Source organism: Pyrgilauda ruficollis, unplaced genomic scaffold, assembly GCF_017590135.1.
Source record: "Pyrgilauda ruficollis isolate IOZ18807 unplaced genomic scaffold, ASM1759013v1 scaffold386, whole genome shotgun sequence".
Taxonomy (NCBI): domain Eukaryota; kingdom Metazoa; phylum Chordata; class Aves; order Passeriformes; family Passeridae; genus Pyrgilauda; species Pyrgilauda ruficollis.
Genome location: NW_024525334.1, coordinates 35,653 through 55,127, shown reverse-complemented (window position 1 = coordinate 55,127; position 19,475 = coordinate 35,653). Strand labels below are relative to the sequence as shown.

At 51.2% G+C, this 19,475-nt stretch overlaps 2 protein-coding genes across 2 annotated transcripts; both read right to left on the bottom strand.

Annotated features, from left to right (window-relative positions):
* Positions 1 to 646: 646 nt before the first annotated feature.
* On the bottom strand, positions 647 to 6,056 carry LOC121358347. Its single transcript, XM_041476455.1, has 2 exons — positions 5,277 to 6,056; positions 647 to 4,806 (listed from the first exon to the last, which is right to left on the bottom strand). Exons 1-2 carry the CDS (start codon positions 5,541 to 5,543, stop codon positions 4,114 to 4,116), a joined length of 960 nt encoding a protein of 319 aa, XP_041332389.1. The 5' UTR covers positions 5,544 to 6,056; the 3' UTR covers positions 647 to 4,113.
* A 1,370-nt stretch (positions 6,057 to 7,426) lies between these two features.
* Positions 7,427 to 17,828, bottom strand: LOC121358346 (medium-chain specific acyl-CoA dehydrogenase, mitochondrial). Its single transcript, XM_041476451.1, has 12 exons — positions 17,674 to 17,828; positions 16,007 to 16,103; positions 15,238 to 15,335; positions 15,072 to 15,141; positions 14,080 to 14,180; positions 13,881 to 13,961; positions 13,531 to 13,661; positions 12,377 to 12,485; positions 11,338 to 11,478; positions 11,168 to 11,263; positions 9,508 to 9,756; positions 7,427 to 8,084 (listed from the first exon to the last, which is right to left on the bottom strand). The coding sequence occupies exons 1-12, from the start codon at positions 17,695 to 17,697 to the stop codon at positions 8,013 to 8,015; spliced, it is 1,269 nt and encodes a 422-aa protein (XP_041332385.1). The 5' UTR covers positions 17,698 to 17,828; the 3' UTR covers positions 7,427 to 8,012.
* Positions 17,829 to 19,475: the final 1,647 nt, after the last annotated feature.

Below are 19,475 nucleotides of genomic sequence, written 5' to 3'. Positions count from 1 at the left end.
CCAGTTGTTGCATCCCAAGACATGGAAGGGGATGCTGAGGCAGGGATGCCTTGGTAAGGAATATGTTAGGAATATGAAAATGTTAGGAATATAGTTGGTAATTCGTAGAAATAAATGGTGTATGAAAATATATGTGTATAAAATAAACCGGGGGTGGGTGGGGGGAGAATTCCTTTTCCTCAGGATGAAAAAAAAACCCTAAGCAGGATGGAATCACGAAACCACGCAGCTGGGCACCACCACATTTGCATCCGAAGAGAACTCCAGCTGCACCCAGGACCAGGTGCTGATGGCCCAGACAAGATGCCTATCTGAGGAGACCAGAACCATCAACACCTTGAATCTGAATGCCAGATTCAGGGAACCAGGGAAGTGCATCATTCTATTCCCGGACGGAGGCTTTGTGCAGCCCAAGCCAGAGAACGAAACCAACATGAATGTGAAGAACTCCGAAAGAAACAAAGACTTTCTGCCGCGGGCGAAATAAACTGTATAAGAACTGCTACCTCGAAGCAGTTGGTGTGGACGGGGAGGTCAAAGTACCAAGGGGGTGCTTTCCTCACGTTCACCCGTATCACTGACCGGGGGTGATACGCTGTCCGTTTGGGTGGTGGCTGTCGGAACTGTATTATGGTCCCGCAATAAATTTTATTTTTCATATTTTTATTAAAATTGGCTATTTTTCATTTTTCATTTATAACAGTAAGAAACACCCCTTTAAGTCAGGGCAACACTAGAAGATGTTCTCCAACAGTTCCTTGTGCCTTTATGTTAATGTTCCCAGTTACATCATGGCTTTTCTCCTCACCAGTTCTAGAATGTCCCCTGCTCCTGCTTCCCCAACTCAACCTGGTTTCTTACTGCTCCTCCCCTGGATCCCAGTTGGTTGCTACACTTTATCCCTGCCTCTGTACTGCCCCTGTTCCTTCAACCCATTGGCCCTCAGTGTTGATGCTCTGCCTCCCTCACCCTGTTTATAACCCTCCTTTGCTCTTGGTTCTTTGTCCTTGGTTGCCTTCAGTGTGCTGTCAATAAACTCCCCTGGAATACCACACAAAGAACCCCTCCCATCTGCTTTTCTTTTCTGTCCAACATGTGCTGCGAGCGCCTGGAGCGCTGAGCTGTCCCCTTCTCCACGAGGACAATCTCGGGAAGGCGGTGGCTTCAGCAGCTCCTGCCCCACTGCCAGACACAAGGTCCAGATGTCCCCCACAGCCTGTCAGAGAACCAATCACTGGCCTGGATGTGAACATCAACCTGCCCAAAAAACAGCCTGCCCGCCTGATGGGCAGGACCCCTGGATTGCGGGGTGCAGGTGAGGAACCCCGGAGACTGGGGGTGCAGGAACCCCAGTTTGGGGGTAAATGGGTGGGGGGACCCTTGAATTGGTGGTAGGCATGACAACCCCAGTTTTGGGGGTGTGGAATGGGGGGAACGTGAGGTTTGGAGGAATGGGGTGTTTTGGTGAAGGGGGTCAATTTTGGAGAAAGTGATGGCTGGGGGTACCCCATATTTGGAGGGTGGTGGGGAAGCACCAACACTTGAAGGGGGTACCAATTTTGGGACAAACTCCTGGATTGGGGTGTTCTGGACACGGACTGATGGTGGAGGACCCCTGGACTGGGGGGGATGCAAAAGGGAGGTCCCAGTTTGGGGGGTAACCCCTGAACTGGGAAGGGGGGAGTCGTAGGTGGGGGAAGCCCAACTTTGGGGTCAGTGGACACCCTTGAATTGGGGGAATCTAGGGAGCAGATGCCAATTTGTGGGGATCCATGCTGGGGGACCCTAATTTTAAGTCAATGACTGGGGGCAGCCCTCCATTTTACCCCAGCCCATATTGGTCTGAGGGATTGGGCGTCGATCTGGGGTTCCCCCTGACCCTCCTCTTCCCCAGATGATTTTGGGGGTGCACCGGGCCAGGGGCTTCACCTGCTGGTTGGAGGTCGAGTGCTCGAGTGCGGAGGAGGCACTGGCGGCTGCGGGGGCTGGGGCTGACATCATCATGCTGGACAACCTGGCCCCACAGGTGAGCCCCAAAATCAGAGGGGGACCAGCAGTGGTGAGACTGGACCCCAAAAATGGGGGCTTGAATTGTAAAAATGGGAGATAGACCGGGGGAAAATCGGGGAAACCCCTGGAAAGTGGGGAGTAACCACACAGATCCAGGCTATGTGCAGCCCCCCAGATGAGACCCCAAAATCAAGGGTGTGACAAAAATGGGGGACTTTAAGGCATAAGGCTGAATCAGTAAACTGGAGGCAATCTGCTGTAAAATGTGAAGCAGCCTCAAAGATAAGGGGGAGAACACAATCTTTGGGGGTCAAAGTGTTGGAAAACTCCAGTTTTGGGTGTTTGTGTTTTTGTTTTTTTTTTTTTTTTTTTCTTTTTGTGAGGGGACCACTGTTTTGGGCAACGGTGGGTAGGAAATGCATGGATTGGAGGGTTTGAGTGGAGGAACTACAATTTTGGGGTGTTCTGGATTGAGAGTTATCCAATTTTAGGTATTTACTGAGGGTTTGCACCCTGGATTAGACGGCGCTAGAGGGAGAGAACTTTGTAATTTTGTTGGCCAGTGGGTTGGAGAGCTGGAATTTGGCGTTGTTCTAGATGCTCAGACCATAATTCTGGGGGTCACTGGGTCGTGGGGAGCCCCCACGAGCAGATTTCACGTTTCTGGTTTAGGGGACTCCCAATTTTGTGGTCTTAAGTGTTGATTTGGAGGACTAGGGCGAGAACACCCCAACGCTGGAGGTCAGAGGGTGGAGCAGCCCCTGAAATGGTGATTTTGTTTGTGGGGGGGTTTCCAATTGGACAGATTTGGGCTGTGACACACCCCAATTTCGGGGGGTGTCCAGTGTACACCCAACTTTTGGGGAAGGGTGGAAGGTGTCTCCCAGGAGCTGCACACAGCAGAGGCCATCAGGGGGACTGTTTTGGGGACACTCCCCCAGTTTTTGGGGCCTCACATCGTGGTGGTGTCCACTGGGGTCTGACCCACAGTGCCCCTGCCCTGGACTTTGCACTGCAGACGCTGGAACCCTCAAATCCATCCAGGACCCCTCAACCCACCACAAAACCCACCCTGAGATCCTAAAATATGTCCTGGGGATCCCCAAAATCTACCCTCAAACCCCAGCCCCGGTGAGGGGGACCAGGAAACGCTGCTGTGTCCTCCCAGTCACCACGGGGCACCAACGCCCAGGGGACCCCAGATCTGCCTCCTGGGGTCTCCAGGGTTCTCCCGTCACATGCTCCATTTGGGAAGGACCCTCCCAAAACCGCCCCTCCCCCACTGAGCAGGAACCCCAAGCTGGGTCCTTCCAGCCGCCAGGGGGCACCAACACCCAAGTTGCCAAAATCCAGCCCAAAAACCCCAAAGCTCGACCTGGGCTCCCTCCGACCCCCTCGCCCACTTAAGGGAGATCCCAAAGCCCACTCTGGGGTCCCCCCCATGGCCCTTTTGTCTCTGTATCCCCAAATAAGCTCCTCTCCTACACCTCCCCCAGTTTTATCCGGGTGTGACCCCCAAACCCCACCACTGAGTGCAAAACCAGCCACTTTACAACCAACAAAACGTGGGGCCATGATCATCAACCCACTGACTCCCTACTCCAAACCAGTGCCAGTCCTGCTGGTCAGACTGGGTTCAGCCTTTTGCAGACAGCTCCAGCTCCTCCCTGAGAAACTGGTATGAAAAATAAAAAATCCCTCAGTTTGGGGTGGAAACTGGCAGCCAGGGAATGAACCCTCAGGCACAAGAGTTCAAGGGTCCCAACCCCTAGGAGGAGGATCCCAAACTCCAGACTGAGAGGCTCAAACCCCAGGTGAGGGGGGCTGAGATCTGAGTTTGAGGATCTCAAACCATGGGATGTCATGAGAGTGTCCAGGACAGGGCAGGGAACACATCAGGTCTCCCAGCCCATGCCTGGGAAAGGCAGAGCTGAAATTCCAGTGCCAGGTACTGAAAGCCAAAGAGAAGCAGATGGTGGGGGACTGGGAGGTGCTGGAGGAGGCCTGGCAGAAGCTGGGGCTGGAGCAGAAGGAGCCATGTGGCTCATCTGGCAGCAAGAGGAGGAGATTCCAAGTCTGGCCAAGGACCATGAAGCACCTGCACTACAATTCCCAGCTGTGCCAGGCTTGGAGCAGAGCTGGGGCTCCACATCCCTTCCAAATCCTAATCCTGTCCCAGGAGGGCGACAAGGGGAGCCCTAAGGAGCAGCACTGGCCCTGAGCACCCTCCCAGTCGCAATTCCACAGTGCTGATCCCATGGGATGGCCACTGTCAGATCCCATGGAGCAGGATCCATAAAAAAGCAGCTCCACCTGCTTCCTTCGCCCCCTGCACCTGAAGTGCTGGTGCCAGGGCCCAGCTTCCTCACGGAATGTCCAAGCTGTTTCCTCCCTGGAAGGGTTCTGCTGGTCTCTTGTACCATCATCCCTTTCCCAAGACCCCTCCCAGCTTTCTGGGCACAGCCACACAAGCTCCCATTCCCCATTTCTCGCTGGGGGCACCTTCCCCAAGTAGGTTCTGCTTTCCTTACATCCCCAGCACAAGCCAGGGCACCCCAGAACCCCTGAGGGTGTAGGTGGATCCCAAGGCACCTCAAGGTGTGGGTGGAGCACACATGAAGCACAAACACCCAAAATTAAGTGCGGCCGACTGCAAGGGAAAACTTGCCAGGGGTGCAGGGTGGATCCAAGAGCTCTCAGAATCACTGGGATTTGAGCCATCCCACAGCTTGTCCCTGGAGCAAGAGCAACCCCCAGTTCTGCCCCAGGGACCAGCTGGCAGCTCCCCAGGAATGGGTGACACCCTGCGCTGTGCATTGCCAGCTCTCCAGGAGTGGGTGACACCCCGTGCTGGGCATTCCCAGCTCCCCAGGAGTGGGTGACAACCTGTGCTGTGCATTCCCAGCTCTCCAGGAGTGGGTGACACCCCGTGCTGGGTATTCCCAGCTCTCCAGGAGTGGGTGACACCCTGTGCTGTGCATTCCCAGCTCTCCAGGAGTGGGTGACACCCTGTGCTGTGCATTGCCAGCTCTCCAGGAGTGGGTGACACCCAGTGCTGTGCATTGCCAGCTCCCCAGGAAGCTGTGGCGGTTTATGGGGAAGCCCCTTCAGTTGGGTCATGGGGTGCAGAACGGATGCCCCGGTTTTCCAGAAGCTGAGAGCCTGGAGCAGCTGGATCCAACTCCAGGCCCAGACAGGATCAGGCATTTTGTCTGAGCAACCCCCAGTTCTGCCCCAGGGACCAGCTGGCAGCTCCCCAGGAATGGGTGACACCCTGCGCTGTGCATTGCCAGCTCTCCAGGAGTGGGTGACACCCCGTGCTGGGCATTCCCAGCTCCCCAGGAGTGGGTGACAACCTGTGCTGTGCATTCCCAGCTCTCCAGGAGTGGGTGACACCCCGTGCTGTGCATTCCCAGCTCTCCAGGAGTGGGTGACACCCCGTGCTGGGTATTCCCAGCTCTCCAGGAGTGGGTGACACCCTGTGCTGTGCATTGCCAGCTCTCCAGGAGTGGGTGACACCCTGTGCTGTGCATTGCCAGCTCTCCAGGAGTGGGTGACACCCAGTGCTGTGCATTGCCAGCTCCCCAGGAAGCTGTGGCGGTTTATGGGGAAGCCCCTTCAGTTGGGTCATGGGGTGCAGAACGGATGCCCCGGTTTTCCAGAAGCTGAGAGCCTGGAGCAGCTGGATCCAACTCCAGGCCCAGACAGGATCAGGCATTTTGTCTGCATCATGCATCTGGGCTGGCCGGAATGTCCTGGGTTTAACTGGAGACCTGCAAGAAGCAGAAAACATCACAGCTTTATGGCCAGGCTCAGCAGAGGTGCCACTTCCCTCCTGCACACTCCCACCTGCAGCTGCACCAGCCCAGCTGCACACGCTCAACCTGCACAGCTCTGACAGCACACGGGGGCTCAGGGACACAATGAGACAAGAAACTGGACACAAACTGCCACACCATGGAATTCAGGCCAGGTGAGAGCCCCTCCTGGGAACAAAACCCACACCACAGCCCACATGGCAATGGGGCAGATCCCAACCGGGACCCCTCTTCATACACCACAGTCCACATGGCAATGGGGCAGATCCCAACCGGGGCCCCTCTTCATGCTGGGTCAAAGTCTGGCATGAGAACTCGATCCCACAAATAGGAAAAGCTCCACGTCCGGCCGCGCCGGGGCGGGACGAGCTGCCGCAGGGACCCGCCCTCATCCGCCTCCATCTGCCTCGGCCCCAACCACCGCCGTCGCCTTCCATCCGCCTCTATGGTCATTCATCCCCACCCCATCGTCCTCCTTCCCCCTTTATCAGCCGCACCATCTCCATTCATCCGCCTCCATCCTCATCTCAGCCGCCTCTCTCCCCATCCGCCTCCATTCCCTTGGTAACCTTCTCCACGCCAGCCGACTCCATCCCCACTGCCTCTATCCCCATCGTCCTGGTGGGAAAAATGTTGCTAATGTCTTCACAAAAAAACTCGATGTGGAAAGAATGGTGTTGGGTTCTTCCCTACTCTCACAGAAATGGTGTTAATGTCTTCTAAATGGGTCTTAATATCTGTGAACATCCATCCTGGCAAGTTTGTTACAGAACCCAGGCAGCCTGACCCAGAGAGTTTGAGCTCCTGAACTGTAGAGAAACAGGACAAATAAAAGTGTAATGCAGACAGTCTGAACTTCTGGTGGATCTGCAGAACCCAGACAGCCTGAGCTTCTGAACTTCAGGGGGAAATGGTGACACTTGTTCAAGGAGGGATATGTAGTAAGCAGTTTGGGAAGGCTGTACCTTCCTGGTACCTCAGCCAAAGGAAAAGGGCAACATGCAATCTGGAGTTTAGAATAAAAACCGGAGCCGAGAGAGACAGCCCCCTACCCCACGGGTGGACTCTCCCCCTTTGTTTGAATAAAGTTGCAGGACTTCTATGTATCCTTTGACTTTTCCTAGTGTGGCTTCTCTGCACAGTCCCCATCCATTTCCATCCCCATTCCATCCTCTCCTGTCCATTCCCAGCCCACCCCATTCCCCACAAAAGCCCGTCCCGCGCTGGGACCAGCACATGGCAGTGGATCCCACCAGAGCGCGTGAGGAGCGTGGGATCAGCCGCTCCTGATCAACACCAACAGCGTTTACTGGGCCCAGGCAGTGACTCCAGAACAGCCTTTTCCCAGGGAAATCCTCTGCACCACGAGTCTCGTTCCTGGCCCGTACCAGGCTGTCAGGGCAAGGCCCAGCTCAGCCCACACTGCAATCCCAAACCCAGCTCCTTTCCTGCACACTTTTCCACAGGATCAGTTAGTTCACATTCCCATTGCCCCATCCTTCTCCTTTCCTCCCAGGACACACGTAGCCCCTCTCACACACCATCATTGCCACTCACCCATCACAAGGAATTCTGGTTCAAGGCACGAAAAACATGGATTCACTTTAGTTTTTCTTTAGTTGATAGGCTCCAAACCTACAGTGATTCCTACGGATCTTGGGAATGGGGCCCTGGAGCCTAAGTGGCAGAGCCAGCTGGGCCCTTCTACAGGAGGAAATGTCAGGTTTTTTAGGTTCCCTGAGGTTGATCTGGTTGCCATCATCCAAGCCCCAGGAATAAAAAAAGGGAGCAGATCATTGTCATTAGAAACATGGAAACATCCCAAATCTTACTCCTGGGACGTGCTGGATTTTTGCTTTCACTGGCAAAAATAAATTTTAAAAAATGAGAATTTGGCTCACTCTTTGCTCATCCAGGTTTGCTTGGGGATGGGTTTTGTCTCCTTTGCTGCTGAAAGCCAAAGGGAGATTTGGAAAGAGCGATGTGATCCCTGTGGGATTTAGGGATGTTTGGGATGGTCAATCAGTGGGATGGGCCAGGGGATGGATGGGGTCCCAGAACCTGTGCTGGATCAGGCACAAGAACAGGAGTTTGATGGAAAAGGGGTTTTCCCATGTTTTTCTAATGGAGAAATGCAGCACAATCCCTTTCCCTGGAATACCCAGCCTGGAGCTGGCGCATCCCTCAGGCCTTGTATCTGCCCAGGTGCTCTCGGGCAATGATCACCCGCTGGATCTGTGCCGTGCCCTCGTAGATCTGCAGGAAAAACCAGAGACAGGTGAGCCAGCAGCTGGGAAAGGTGTTTGACCAGAGTCTGCACACCTGTGACCCCTCCCTGTGCCTGCAAGGGGCAGGAAGAGGGACAACTTGGAAAAATGAGCGTGACAATGACCCGTAGTAGGCAATAACCCACACAGGGGAGCGTGTGTTCAGTGCAGCAGGGATTCAGAGATTCCCCAGGTATCCAAACACCTGTGTGTGCCCAGCACAGGAGAGATCCAGGGATCCCCCAGGCAGAGCCCAGGGCAGCTCCAGGACAGCAGAATTTGGGGATTTCAGTGTTTCACCTCCCAATCCTGCCTGAAGTTGCTTTGGCAAATCACTCCAATACCTGCAAAGCCAGTTTCTCTGCAGTCACAAAATCAGGATAATATTCTCCAAACTGCACGAAGTTTCTCCAAGTAAAGCTGCTGGAATTATAAGGTCCAACCCCTTTCCCAAGTTCTTGCAGGGATGCAGTGGAACAGGAAAAACGCCCAAAAATTTCACACAAAATCAGAGTAATTTGAACAATTTCAAAACCTCAGCATGCCTGGCCATGCATTGACGATGGAGCTGTGTGATAGAGGATCTTGGTGGAAAAAAAACCCCTAAAACGGGAAAAGAGCCCAATTCTGACAAAGTCTCATAGCTTGTTCTTGTTTAGTTCCTCTCTGAGGACTGAAATCAGGACTGAATCAGGACTGAGAGCTTTTCAATTCCAAACATCTGCTTTCTGTCCTTGGAGAGGAAAAAATTCCTGACTGGTGAGAACAGTTGGAATTTTAAAGTCAGCTGTAAAAGGAATGTCAACCACCTGAAATCTCAGCTGCTGTGGTCACTTGTTGACAGGTCAGGGCCCATGTGTGTTCCCTGAGACCTGTTTGGATCAGTTCCAGGCAGTCATGGTTAATGTTGGAAAGAGGGAAAAGGTGAAGGTCACTGGGTTTTCTAAGGAAATTAATTCATTCCTGCTGAATAACTAACTTGAACCAGCAGAGGAATTCTGGCATGGGATAATTTCTTGGCAATAACACTGCAGAAAAAGCCCTGGGGATTAGGGGTGTCTGTGGGCTGAAAACGAGGAAATATGACCATGTTTTGTTCTTTTGGAAAAGAAACCAATAAATAAATATCTGAAGAAGTGAATCACCATGGGCTGTGCCCCGTGGCTGTTTCTGCAGCACACAAAGGGTAACTAATGCTAATTAATTAGCCCATGGGCCTCAATGCTGGTGACATCTCAGCCAAAGCACCTGCCCAGTGAGTGGTAAGTTGAGAACTTCCCTGATTTAACGACTTTCAGTCTCCAAATCTTTTTAGCCTTTTTAGTCTATCCCGATTGCAATTAATCAACAATTAATTACTTTGTATTGAGTGCCCGCTTTGCCATGAAGACCCCTGGCTCTGTCCCACTCACCTGATAGATTTTGGCATCCCTCATGAGCTTCTCCACGGGATACTCTGTGTTGAAGCCATTGCCCCCAAAGATCTGCACAGCGTCAGTGGCCACCTGGTTGGCGACGTCCCCGGCGAAGGCCTTGGCGATGGAGGCGTAGAAGGTGTTGCGGCGGCCGGCATCCACCTCCCAGGCCGCTCGCTGGTACCCCATCCGGGCCAGCTCCACCTTCATGGCCATCTCCGCCAGCAGGAATGCCACAGCCTGGTGCTGGGAGAGTGGAGACCACCGGGTGAGCCTCAGAGGGCTGTGACACCACAGGGGAAGGAGCCTTCTGCTTAGGATTGTGATAAATGAATACGATTCGTGCTAACGATTGTAACTACATCGATGTTTTAGAAAATACTTGTTAAAAAGTAATAGATGAAAAAGATATGTAGTTAGTGTCACAAAACAGATGTTTTCAGATGTTCGTGAGAAAATAGGAGACAGGATGTAGCTTGAGATAAGCAAAATCCCAAAATGGAATAGGCCTCGGGATAATTAAAGAATCAGCCTTGAAATGGACAAAATTGGGATGATTCCAGGTGTCTTGGAAATAATAAAGCTTATTTTTGGAATGTAATGCTGGCTTCTATAACACAAGACTTGGGGCGCATGTGCAACCTTGTTGCACGTGTTGTTCAAAGGACAGTGAAGATGATGAGAAGCCTTCATCGGGTGCGAGCACCAAAAGCCAAAGAAAACCCCTTAGAAACAAACGGAGCATGCACTGTGCAGTATGGTGATGTAGATTTCAAGAATCGAAAATAGGAAGAGATTTATGGGAAAATATTGATGAATATGTATTAGCACACAGTATATAAGTTGTATTTGGACTCTTTTGCCTTTGTGAGGCAGGGTGAAAAGCTCTCCCCGTACCCCAATCAATCGGTTTTACTTATGCTTTATCCAAACCACTGCCAATTTTTTTGTATCTGCTCGATTATATTATTTTATATAAAGTTGCTGCTCAATTAAAATTGCTGCTAAATTCAACTTTGTTGTTTGTTGAATTAGACATATAGAATTTCATTCATAACAGGATCATGCAATCACTGGGGTTGGACAAGACCATTAAGATCACCAAGGCCAAGTCTCACCCTGGCACCATCAGGGTCATGACTAAAATGTGTCCCCAAGTGCCACAAGGACAGGGACTCCACCAGAGCCAGGCCTTTCTGGGAATAAATCTTCCCTAATATATCATTTTATCTTCATTTCTTAATTTGCAAAGTCAGTGCCTTGGGAAGCTGTGTTCAAGGAGTTCAATGGAATTGGGATCTATGTTAGATCAGACGTTCCCACGTGTAACTCCGTAGAAGAGGTTTTACAGCAAATTCTATGAGGCAGAAAGAAGTTTGATAAGAGGATCCATGTTTACCCCTGAAAGAATTTTCTACCAAGGTCAGTGACATAGAAACCAAGAAAGAAAGAAAGATAAATAAAAGAAACCTGCAACTGTCTATTCCAATAAGCACTTTTTTTGTCTTTCCTGACCAATGAGTAAAGTGTAAACTTAGGAGTTTTGTAAGAATGTATAAAAAGCATGCATGCTATAACAAAAACAGGTTTGAAGCCTTCTGAAAATTGAGTGTGCTTGCTTTGTACTGTGACCATCTCAACTACGACACAAACGCACCTCCACGATGGGTTTCCCGAAGGTTTTCCTCTCCAGCGCGTACCTCGTGGCCTCGTCGAGCGCTCGCCTGGCCAGCCCCACAGCCCCCGCTGCCACCTGGGTGGGCACAGTGCGGGATGAGCAGCAGAAATTCCTGTTTGCTTTGGGAACAGCCCATTCCTGGTACTCACCGGGGGCCTGGTCTTGTCAAAGGCGCCCATGGCGATCTTGAAGCCAGCGCCCTCCGCGATCAGCACGTTCTCCTTGGGGACTCGCACGTCCTCGAAGACGATCCCGCGCGTGTCCGAGCAGCGCTGGCCCATGTTCAGCTCCTGGAAGAGGGAGGTGCCATGGAATCAGATTCTTCCCAGGTACAACCAATTCCATCCTTTAGTTCGCTTAAAGAATAAAGGAAGCTTTTTTACCTTAAAAAACCACTTCTGTTTTAGCTAAAATGCACCAGAGAAACAAGAAATAACAGTTTGGGCTCCCCAGCCCAGTAAGTCCCTGACCTGTCACACCTGAGCAAGTCACTGCCTCCATGTGGGAGATCAATTCTGAGGCTGGAATCCCTCCTTTCACCCTTTCTGGTTCAATTTATCCTCTGGAGGATTCAATTCTACATATAATTCAATTCTGTCCTCTCAAGTGGGAGAGAAAACAGTCAAGAAACCACTTCCCACAGCTGCGAGACGCAGCTGTGCTGCCAAAAGACAAATTCATAAATAAATCAGGTTTTCAGGTTCCAAATATATGCAAAGAGAGAGAAAACCAGGGCCTCCATGGTGCCTTACTTGGGCAGGAACAGCTGAAATTGCAGCAAACCGGGTGATTTTTGGGAAAGTTCTGCCAACACCTTCACTCCCCCTGGACATCCTTGGCAATTCCATGTTCTCAAAGGTTCTTTTGCAGCCAGGCAAAATTATCTGCTTTAGGTCCTTCTGAGTAATTCTTTATCTGAATTCATACAATTATAATTCTAATGTCATTATATCTAATTATATATATTACATATAATTATATAATTATATGTAACATAATATGCATATATAACTTCATAAATATATATATGTAAACATAATTATTAAATGTGTCTTATGAACAGTTTCTGGGCACTGTGAGAATTCCAATATACCTGCCCATGAGCCCTGACAAGGTTCAGCCATTTTCCTTTCATGGCAATTCATGGTGCTATTGGTTCAGGAAAGAGCAAGAATTCCTGATGATTACCTTCCTGCCAACCTGGATCCCAGGGCTGTTGGCCTCCAAAATGAAGCCTGTGAAGGCTTTGCTGGCTGGGGCCCGGGGGTCAGGATCAGTGCGGGCCAGCAGGAAGTACCTGGGAGGACAGAGATGGGGGTTCAGCTCATCCCCAACATCAGACACTTCATGGCAAAAATGCTGAGTGGTTTTGTCCGTACAAGAAATCAAGTGGTAAGGTAGCAACCCTTTTTAATCAGCCCTTCAAAAAAGAGAAAACAAATGAGGGGGAAGCAGCACAAGAATGTCAGTGCTGTCTGGACATCTCTTCCTGCAATATCAAGGTTTAATGAAATTCCCTCAGGTAAACCTGCAAAGCTTCTCCACCTTTTCCATGTGTTGTCTCAATATACCACCCAGCCTCCCAAATAGCCCAATTCCCAGCACATCTCTAAGGATTATTGTACAGGGAATGCAGCATTGTGTGCAAGGCCTTTTCCTCTCAATTGAAAATTGAGAGGAAAATTTTATTCTTCCCAGTATCACTTGTAAATGAAGTTTTTGTGTCAGTAATTGCTGTAAATCCCATTTAGGGGGGTCAGGAATGTGCTGGGAGAGTCTCTGTGATGGTTCTGCCTCGGGCAAGAAGTTAAACAGTGAGAAATCCCAACTTTCATAGATAAATGTATGAAGTTTTTCCTCTTGAACTGAGAAGTGTTTGAGTGTTGGGGTGGGGTGAGTGTAAGCCCCGAGGAAGGGTCTGTGCTGCCCTCCCCAGACCCTGCAGCACCGCTTGGGCTCTGGGACTCCTTGAAAATGTATTACTTTAAGATAATTAAATCCCAGAGTTTTTCTGTTTTCTCTGTGAGTGGGAGGCGTTCCCAGCTGAGTCAGAAGCAGCTGATCCCTGTCTGGGAGCCAGGTCAGGGCTCGGTAACCTGAGCACTTTGGAGTTGACTCTTGAGTCTGTTCCAAAGGGAAAGCTGCATCTGGTTTCAGCCCAAAGGAGCGGCATTCTGCCCGGAGCTGTGGCATCATCGAGCTCTGCTGTCATTGGCCTGTTCCCTCTTTGGGCACCCACAGCACTGGGGCTGCTGGTGCCTCCTCCCGCTGAACTGGTGACACACTGGAACACCGTTAAAGAAACCCCAGTACAGACCAGTCTGCCCACAAAAGGAACGCACCAGTTGGCCTTCCCTCCGTTGGTGATCCACATCTTCTGCCCATTGATGACGTACTCATCCCCTTTCCGCTCCGCCCGGGTTTTGATCCCGGCCACGTCCGAGCCCGCGCCCGGCTCTGTCACACAGTAAGCCTGGAAGAAAAACCCCCAGATCCCAAAGGATATACGTTTTGGGTTTGGGAAACCACAAAATCATTGTGGAATGTGGGCAATGACCGGCTCCGGTCACACAAATGTGAGAGGCTCATCTGTCCTTAATTAATTACTGAAGTAATGGGATTTCCTGATCAAACACACATCAGGGCTTCCTCTGTCATTAATTAATTAATAGGATTCCCTGGTCACACTCACACACATCAGGGGCTCCTCTGTCATCCTGCCCAAGTATTTTTTCTTCTGCTGCTCATTCCCAGCGATGATCACAGGCATTTGCTGGAAGAGGATGTTCAGAGCATTAACCCACCACCTCAAGGGCTCAGAGCCCAGTTTGGAGGACCCAGAGCCCAGTTTGAGGGCCCCACCCCCAGTTCCAGATGGGTGCAGGACTCACCCCCAGGGAATTGGCCTCAATGGCTGTCTGCACCCCAGTGCATCCGTATGCCAGCTCCTCTGTGATCAGACATGCCTCGAAGGTGCCCAGCCCCAGCCCACCTGTGGGGGGACAGGAGGGGACTCAGGGGGGTCTCAAGTACAGAATATTAATGATTTGCAAGCATTTATTATCCCAAACATCTCCCATGCGCACCAAGGTCCATCAGATGATATCCCTTGGGAACGCCTTGCAAAACAGCATGCTGCCAGATTGATATTTTTGTTATTTTGTTTCTTTGCATTGAGATCAGATGATTTAAAAATCCCATTTCACCATTTTCAGGGGGGTTAATTTTGTGCTCAAGGTGGGACAAGTGGCATAAAATGGCCAGAAGGTGCCACCAGGATCTGTCACTGCTTTACATCTGAGCATTCCCTGGGGAGCTCTTGGGAAGTGGAAAAGGGCTACATGGGCTCTGATGTCTCTCAAAACTATTAATTATATCCCTCAAATCCCTTTTTCCAGAGGCAGGGATTAATGCAGCAGACACCATTTTACCCAATAAATTTGAATCACTTCTTCCTTTTCCTGTCTCTTTTCCCCTTTTGAATTTCATTTGAACACTTGGTTCCATGACCTTCTCCCATAACTCTTCACACCAGCCACAACTTTTCCACACCCACTATCAAAACCTCCTTTTCCAGGCTATATATTAAATCCCTCCATCCAGAGGAAGGATCAAAGCAAACCCTGTATTCCTGACATGGGGATCATAACAACTGGGATCATGGGAGAAAATCTGGCCATAAGTTACCACACCAGAACCTAATTCCTCGCCTGATCCCATCCAGCCTGGTCACAGCCACGTGTGCCAACCTGCCCACAGATTGCTTTGGGATTACTCCTGTGTGCAACAGGTCATTTTAAATGTAAGCCACAATTTCACACCACAATCTCCTCCAAGGTCTTTTCTTTGGTTTATTTTAGGGATTAAAAGGGATCACACTCACCACAGCTCTCTGGGATGTGTGTATTCATCAGCCCAAGCTCCCAGGCCCGTTTAATCAGTGGCACAGGATACTGAAATGATAAATCACAGTTGATTATCACAGGTAAAATTTCAAATTCTGGGTTTAGAGAAAAATCTGGTTTTTTTCTCCTGTGAGATGGATTTACCTCCCCAGTCCTGTCATATTCTGCTGCAACAGGAATTATCTCCTCCAGAGCAAATTTCCGGGCAGTAGCTTGGAATTCCTTCTGCTCATCTGTCAATTCTGTTGAAAAATAAGGCAACACAGTAATAAAGAAACTCAATTTCCTCCTTCCCTCTGAACCCCCCTGAGCTCTGAGCAATGCCCATGACAGCATTAATTAAAAAATTATTCAAAAACTACTGGAAATGGAGCAGGAAGTGCCAGGTGATAAAATGTTTTTACCAAAAACATCTGTCAAGCATCTGCTGCTGCCCCAGAGGATTTGCTGTAATAGCTCAGGTGTGGAGAAATTTCTGTTGCATCCCTAGACCCACTATGTTCCCCTGGTGCTGCTCACAGTTATTCTAATGGTTTAAAAGCCAACAGGGCATCATTGCTCAATGCTGTGGCCATTTGTGCAATAAAAAAAGCTCAAGACAGTTACAAAAAAGAAGAAAGTCTCTGAAATATCACCCGCTGCCCTGGTTGTCCTGAGCTGGAGAAAAAAAAGGGCTTTTGGTTTTCAAATAGTTTTAATAAAAGGAATAGAAATCTACTCCAAATAAACACCTGTCTTGGAAATTCCTCCTGAACTGCAGTACTGTCACTTGGGGTCTTTGGTTGGTTGTTTTGTTGGGGTTTGTGGTGGGGGTTTTTTGGTCTGTTTATTTTGGTTCTTTCTTTGCTTTTTCCCCCCTGCACTGCCATCTGTCCCCCCCTGTTCTCTCCCTTCCCAGCCCTGCCACACTCACCAAAGCTGAAGCCGTTCCCAGGTTTGCTCAGCTGCACGTTTTGGGCAGGTTTGCTGGAGCGCGACCTCCAGCCGGGCCAAGCCAGGGTCTGGAGCAGCTGCAGCAGGAAAGGACAACGGGAATGAGGGAACAGTCCAGACCAGAACGAGGGCCCTGTCCTAAAGGTGCCAGTGCAGCCTCACAGCACGGCAAGGGACACAGGCTGTGACAGGTGGCACACAGGGAAAAAAAGGTATTGTCAGAGAACACTGAAAATATCTGTAAAGCCAAAAAGTGAACTTCGGGGAGAGCTGGGATCGAACATGGAATGCCGAGCTACTGAGTCAGCGTGTGTGCACAGCCTGGGGGTGTCCACAAGGTAAAGTTTTATCTGTGGGGTTTTCCCAAGATGCAAGTGTTGCAAAACCATCCTTTCTCACCCGTGTTTTCCCCTTTTTGCCACAGTTTTTTTCCCAAACTGTTCCACAGGTGTGTAAGGAAAACAATACCACACCAGGAAACAACCCTCCCAAGTGTTTTAGACATTGTTTGAAGTATAACTGACAAAAAGATGAGGGAGAAAAAAAGACAGGGTATTGTAATCATGGGGGTTTTGTTTGGCTTTGGTTTGGGTTTGGTTTTGCTGGTTTTCTTTTCTTAAGGATGATCCAGTCCTACACAGCATCTCCACCAAAAAGTTTACGAAAAACTAGGAAAAGCCCAGAATTCTCAACAAGGCTAAAGGTGACACACCCCCCCAAAGGAGCCACCAAGTTTGTGTTTGATATATTCAGTCTCGTGATTCTCCTTCCCCCAGGGCTGGGCGAGGTCAAGAGCACCACTGAGATGACTCTGGGCACATCAACACCCCTGCACAGCTGAAGGTGAGGGCTGGGCAGGGGGATCTCCCCAGGGGAAACACAGCGTGGCAAGAGACCAAAGTCCATTCGCAGGGATGAGGCACTGGAGCAGTGAGGGTGCCCCACGCTGGGAATATTCCCAGTCAGGTGGGATAGGACTCGGAGCAAGCTGGTCCAGCTCCTCCAAGTGGTCAGTGGGGTGGGACTGGTGGTCTCTTAGGTCCCTTCCCACCCAAACCAGTCTGGGACTCTGACTCTGTATAAGTGTTTGGGCAAGCACTTGCTCACTCCATCAGCCTCGCTGTCCACTCCACGCTCAGACGCAGCTCCTCGTGCCTTCCACCTGCTCTGACCCCACTGAACCTCAAATCCCGGTGCCAGGAATATTGTCCATTAGATCCCGTGCCCTCGGGCACAGTTGCCCCCTCCGCTCCCGCTGTCACTTGAGGCAGGCGGCCACGTCCCAGCGGGAGACACTGGAGGGCATTGGAGGAACACTGGATGGACGCGGCAGAGCCAGCGCCCTTCACCTTTCCCCTAATTCAGGAATGACGAGGAGAACTGGAAGTGCCGACGCAGTTCCCGGGGAGGGCGACCGATGGATCCCGATAAAAGCAATGTTCCCAATTTCCAACGCGACGGGCACCGACCCCCGGGGGAGCAGCGGGCAGCGATCCCCGGGGGAGGAACGGAGCGGCGCAGGACGGGCAGCGCGCACCGACCCCCATTCGGGACCCCCGGCGCCGCCCCGGCCCCAGCACGACCCCGGCCGCGTCCCTCCTCCCCGTCCCTCCGCCGTGTCCCCCGTGTCCCCCGTGTCCCGCTCACCCGGCGGGCGCTGAGCGCGGACATCGCGGCGGCGGCTCGGGCGGCGGGGCGCGGGGCGGAGCGGAGCGCGGCGGTCGCACCGCCCCGCGCCCCCCGGAACAGCGCGGAGACCGCCCCGGACAAGGCGGTGCCGCCGAACAGAGCGGTCCGAGGTGTCCTCCGTGCCCCTTACCCTGCCCTGACCTGTTTTGTCGGGATTACAGGGAGTCGGCTGCTTTGATTTGCCTGGGAATAACTTTTTGCCGTGTGAAATTACCTCGCGATGCGTCCGGGTCTCGCTCGCGGGTTTCTCACTGAGAGTTTGGGTTAATGCGGCAGAAACGGGTCCCTGACTTGGCCAGATACTTTTTGGGATAAACCAGCAGGTTAAGAAAAACTGTTCGTGGTCTCACACAGACTTTGCTCCGGTATCGGTGGAATGGCGCGTCCAGAGACGGGAACAGAGCCGGGGCAGGGGCTGGCGCAGCAGGAGTGGCTGGGGAAGCGGGGCGGGGGGCTCAGCCTGGAGAAAAGGAGACCTGGGGGGACCTTCTGGCTCTGCACACTCCCTGACAGGAGGGGGCAGCCAGGAAGTGGTCGGGCTCTGCTCCCACAGAACAAGGGACAGAACAAGGGGAAACGTACTCAAGCTTCATCAGGGGAGTTTTAGGTTGGACATCAGGAAGAATTCCTTCATTCAAAGGGTTGTCAGGCCTTGGAAGAGGATGCCCAGGGAGGTGGTGGAGTCCCCATCCATGGAGATGTCCAAGGAATGACTGGACATGGCACTCAGTGCTCTGGCTGAGTGACGAAGTAGCGTTTGGTCAAAGGTTGGACTCGCTGATCTTGGAGGTCTTTTCCAACACTAGGGATTTGAAGATTCTATAACTTTTTCTCCCTGTAGTTAAGTAAAAGTTAATTTGTAACTTTATGTTTTTCCAATGTTTAATTAAGATTTTTACATGTTCTTCCTGTTTTAAATCCAGTCTTAAATCCACAGGGCGTGTGAGTTTGGGGCTGTTAAACATTCCCTGTCCAGCACTGCAAGTTCTGCTCCACAGGTCACGTTCCTGACTGCAACTGGGAGTTCAACTCCTGAGCAGCCCAGCTTCTGTCCATGGATTATTTATCCCTTACTTGTACAGTTCCTGCACACCTCAGTACTCCTCAGGTGATTTATCACCACAACAGCCCCTGGATGCAGAGACATTTCTCCATCACATTTAAGAGAAAGGTTCACATGGGTTTTCCAATGAGCAGCACAGATTTCACTGGGTTTCACTAACCAGGATCACACACCCCAGAATCACAGAGCAGGTAGGGAGCTTCTGTATCCCTATGGAAAGGTAGTGGCATAGGTAATACCTGTTCTCCTGGTCACAGACAGCTGCAGCTGCTTCAGGTGCTTGAACATCTGTAGGGACAACCCCACCCAGTGTGTTCCTGCTTCAGGGAGCGATTTCAGGAAAATATGGGCAGAATTGAGATGCTTTTTCCAGGTGCCTTCTAGACCAGTATCGATAAACTTTCTGGAAGGAATGAGCTCCTGAGATTTGTGACCCAGGTAGAAGCTGGTGCAGGGGGATTTCAAGACAGTCCAGGTGCAGAAAGCATTAATGTGGCTGGAAGAGGGAATACAAGTCCCAGTATGTATAAGGGATCACACTGACAGGGTCAGTGCTGCTCCTGCTGAAGGGGACCACACTCTTGGGATGGGCGCTAATCCCATTGTGGATAAGGGATCATGGTCACAGGATAGATGCTGGTTCCAGGATCAGGGATGGGACACTTGCATGAGGTGGATGTTGATCCTGGGATAAGGG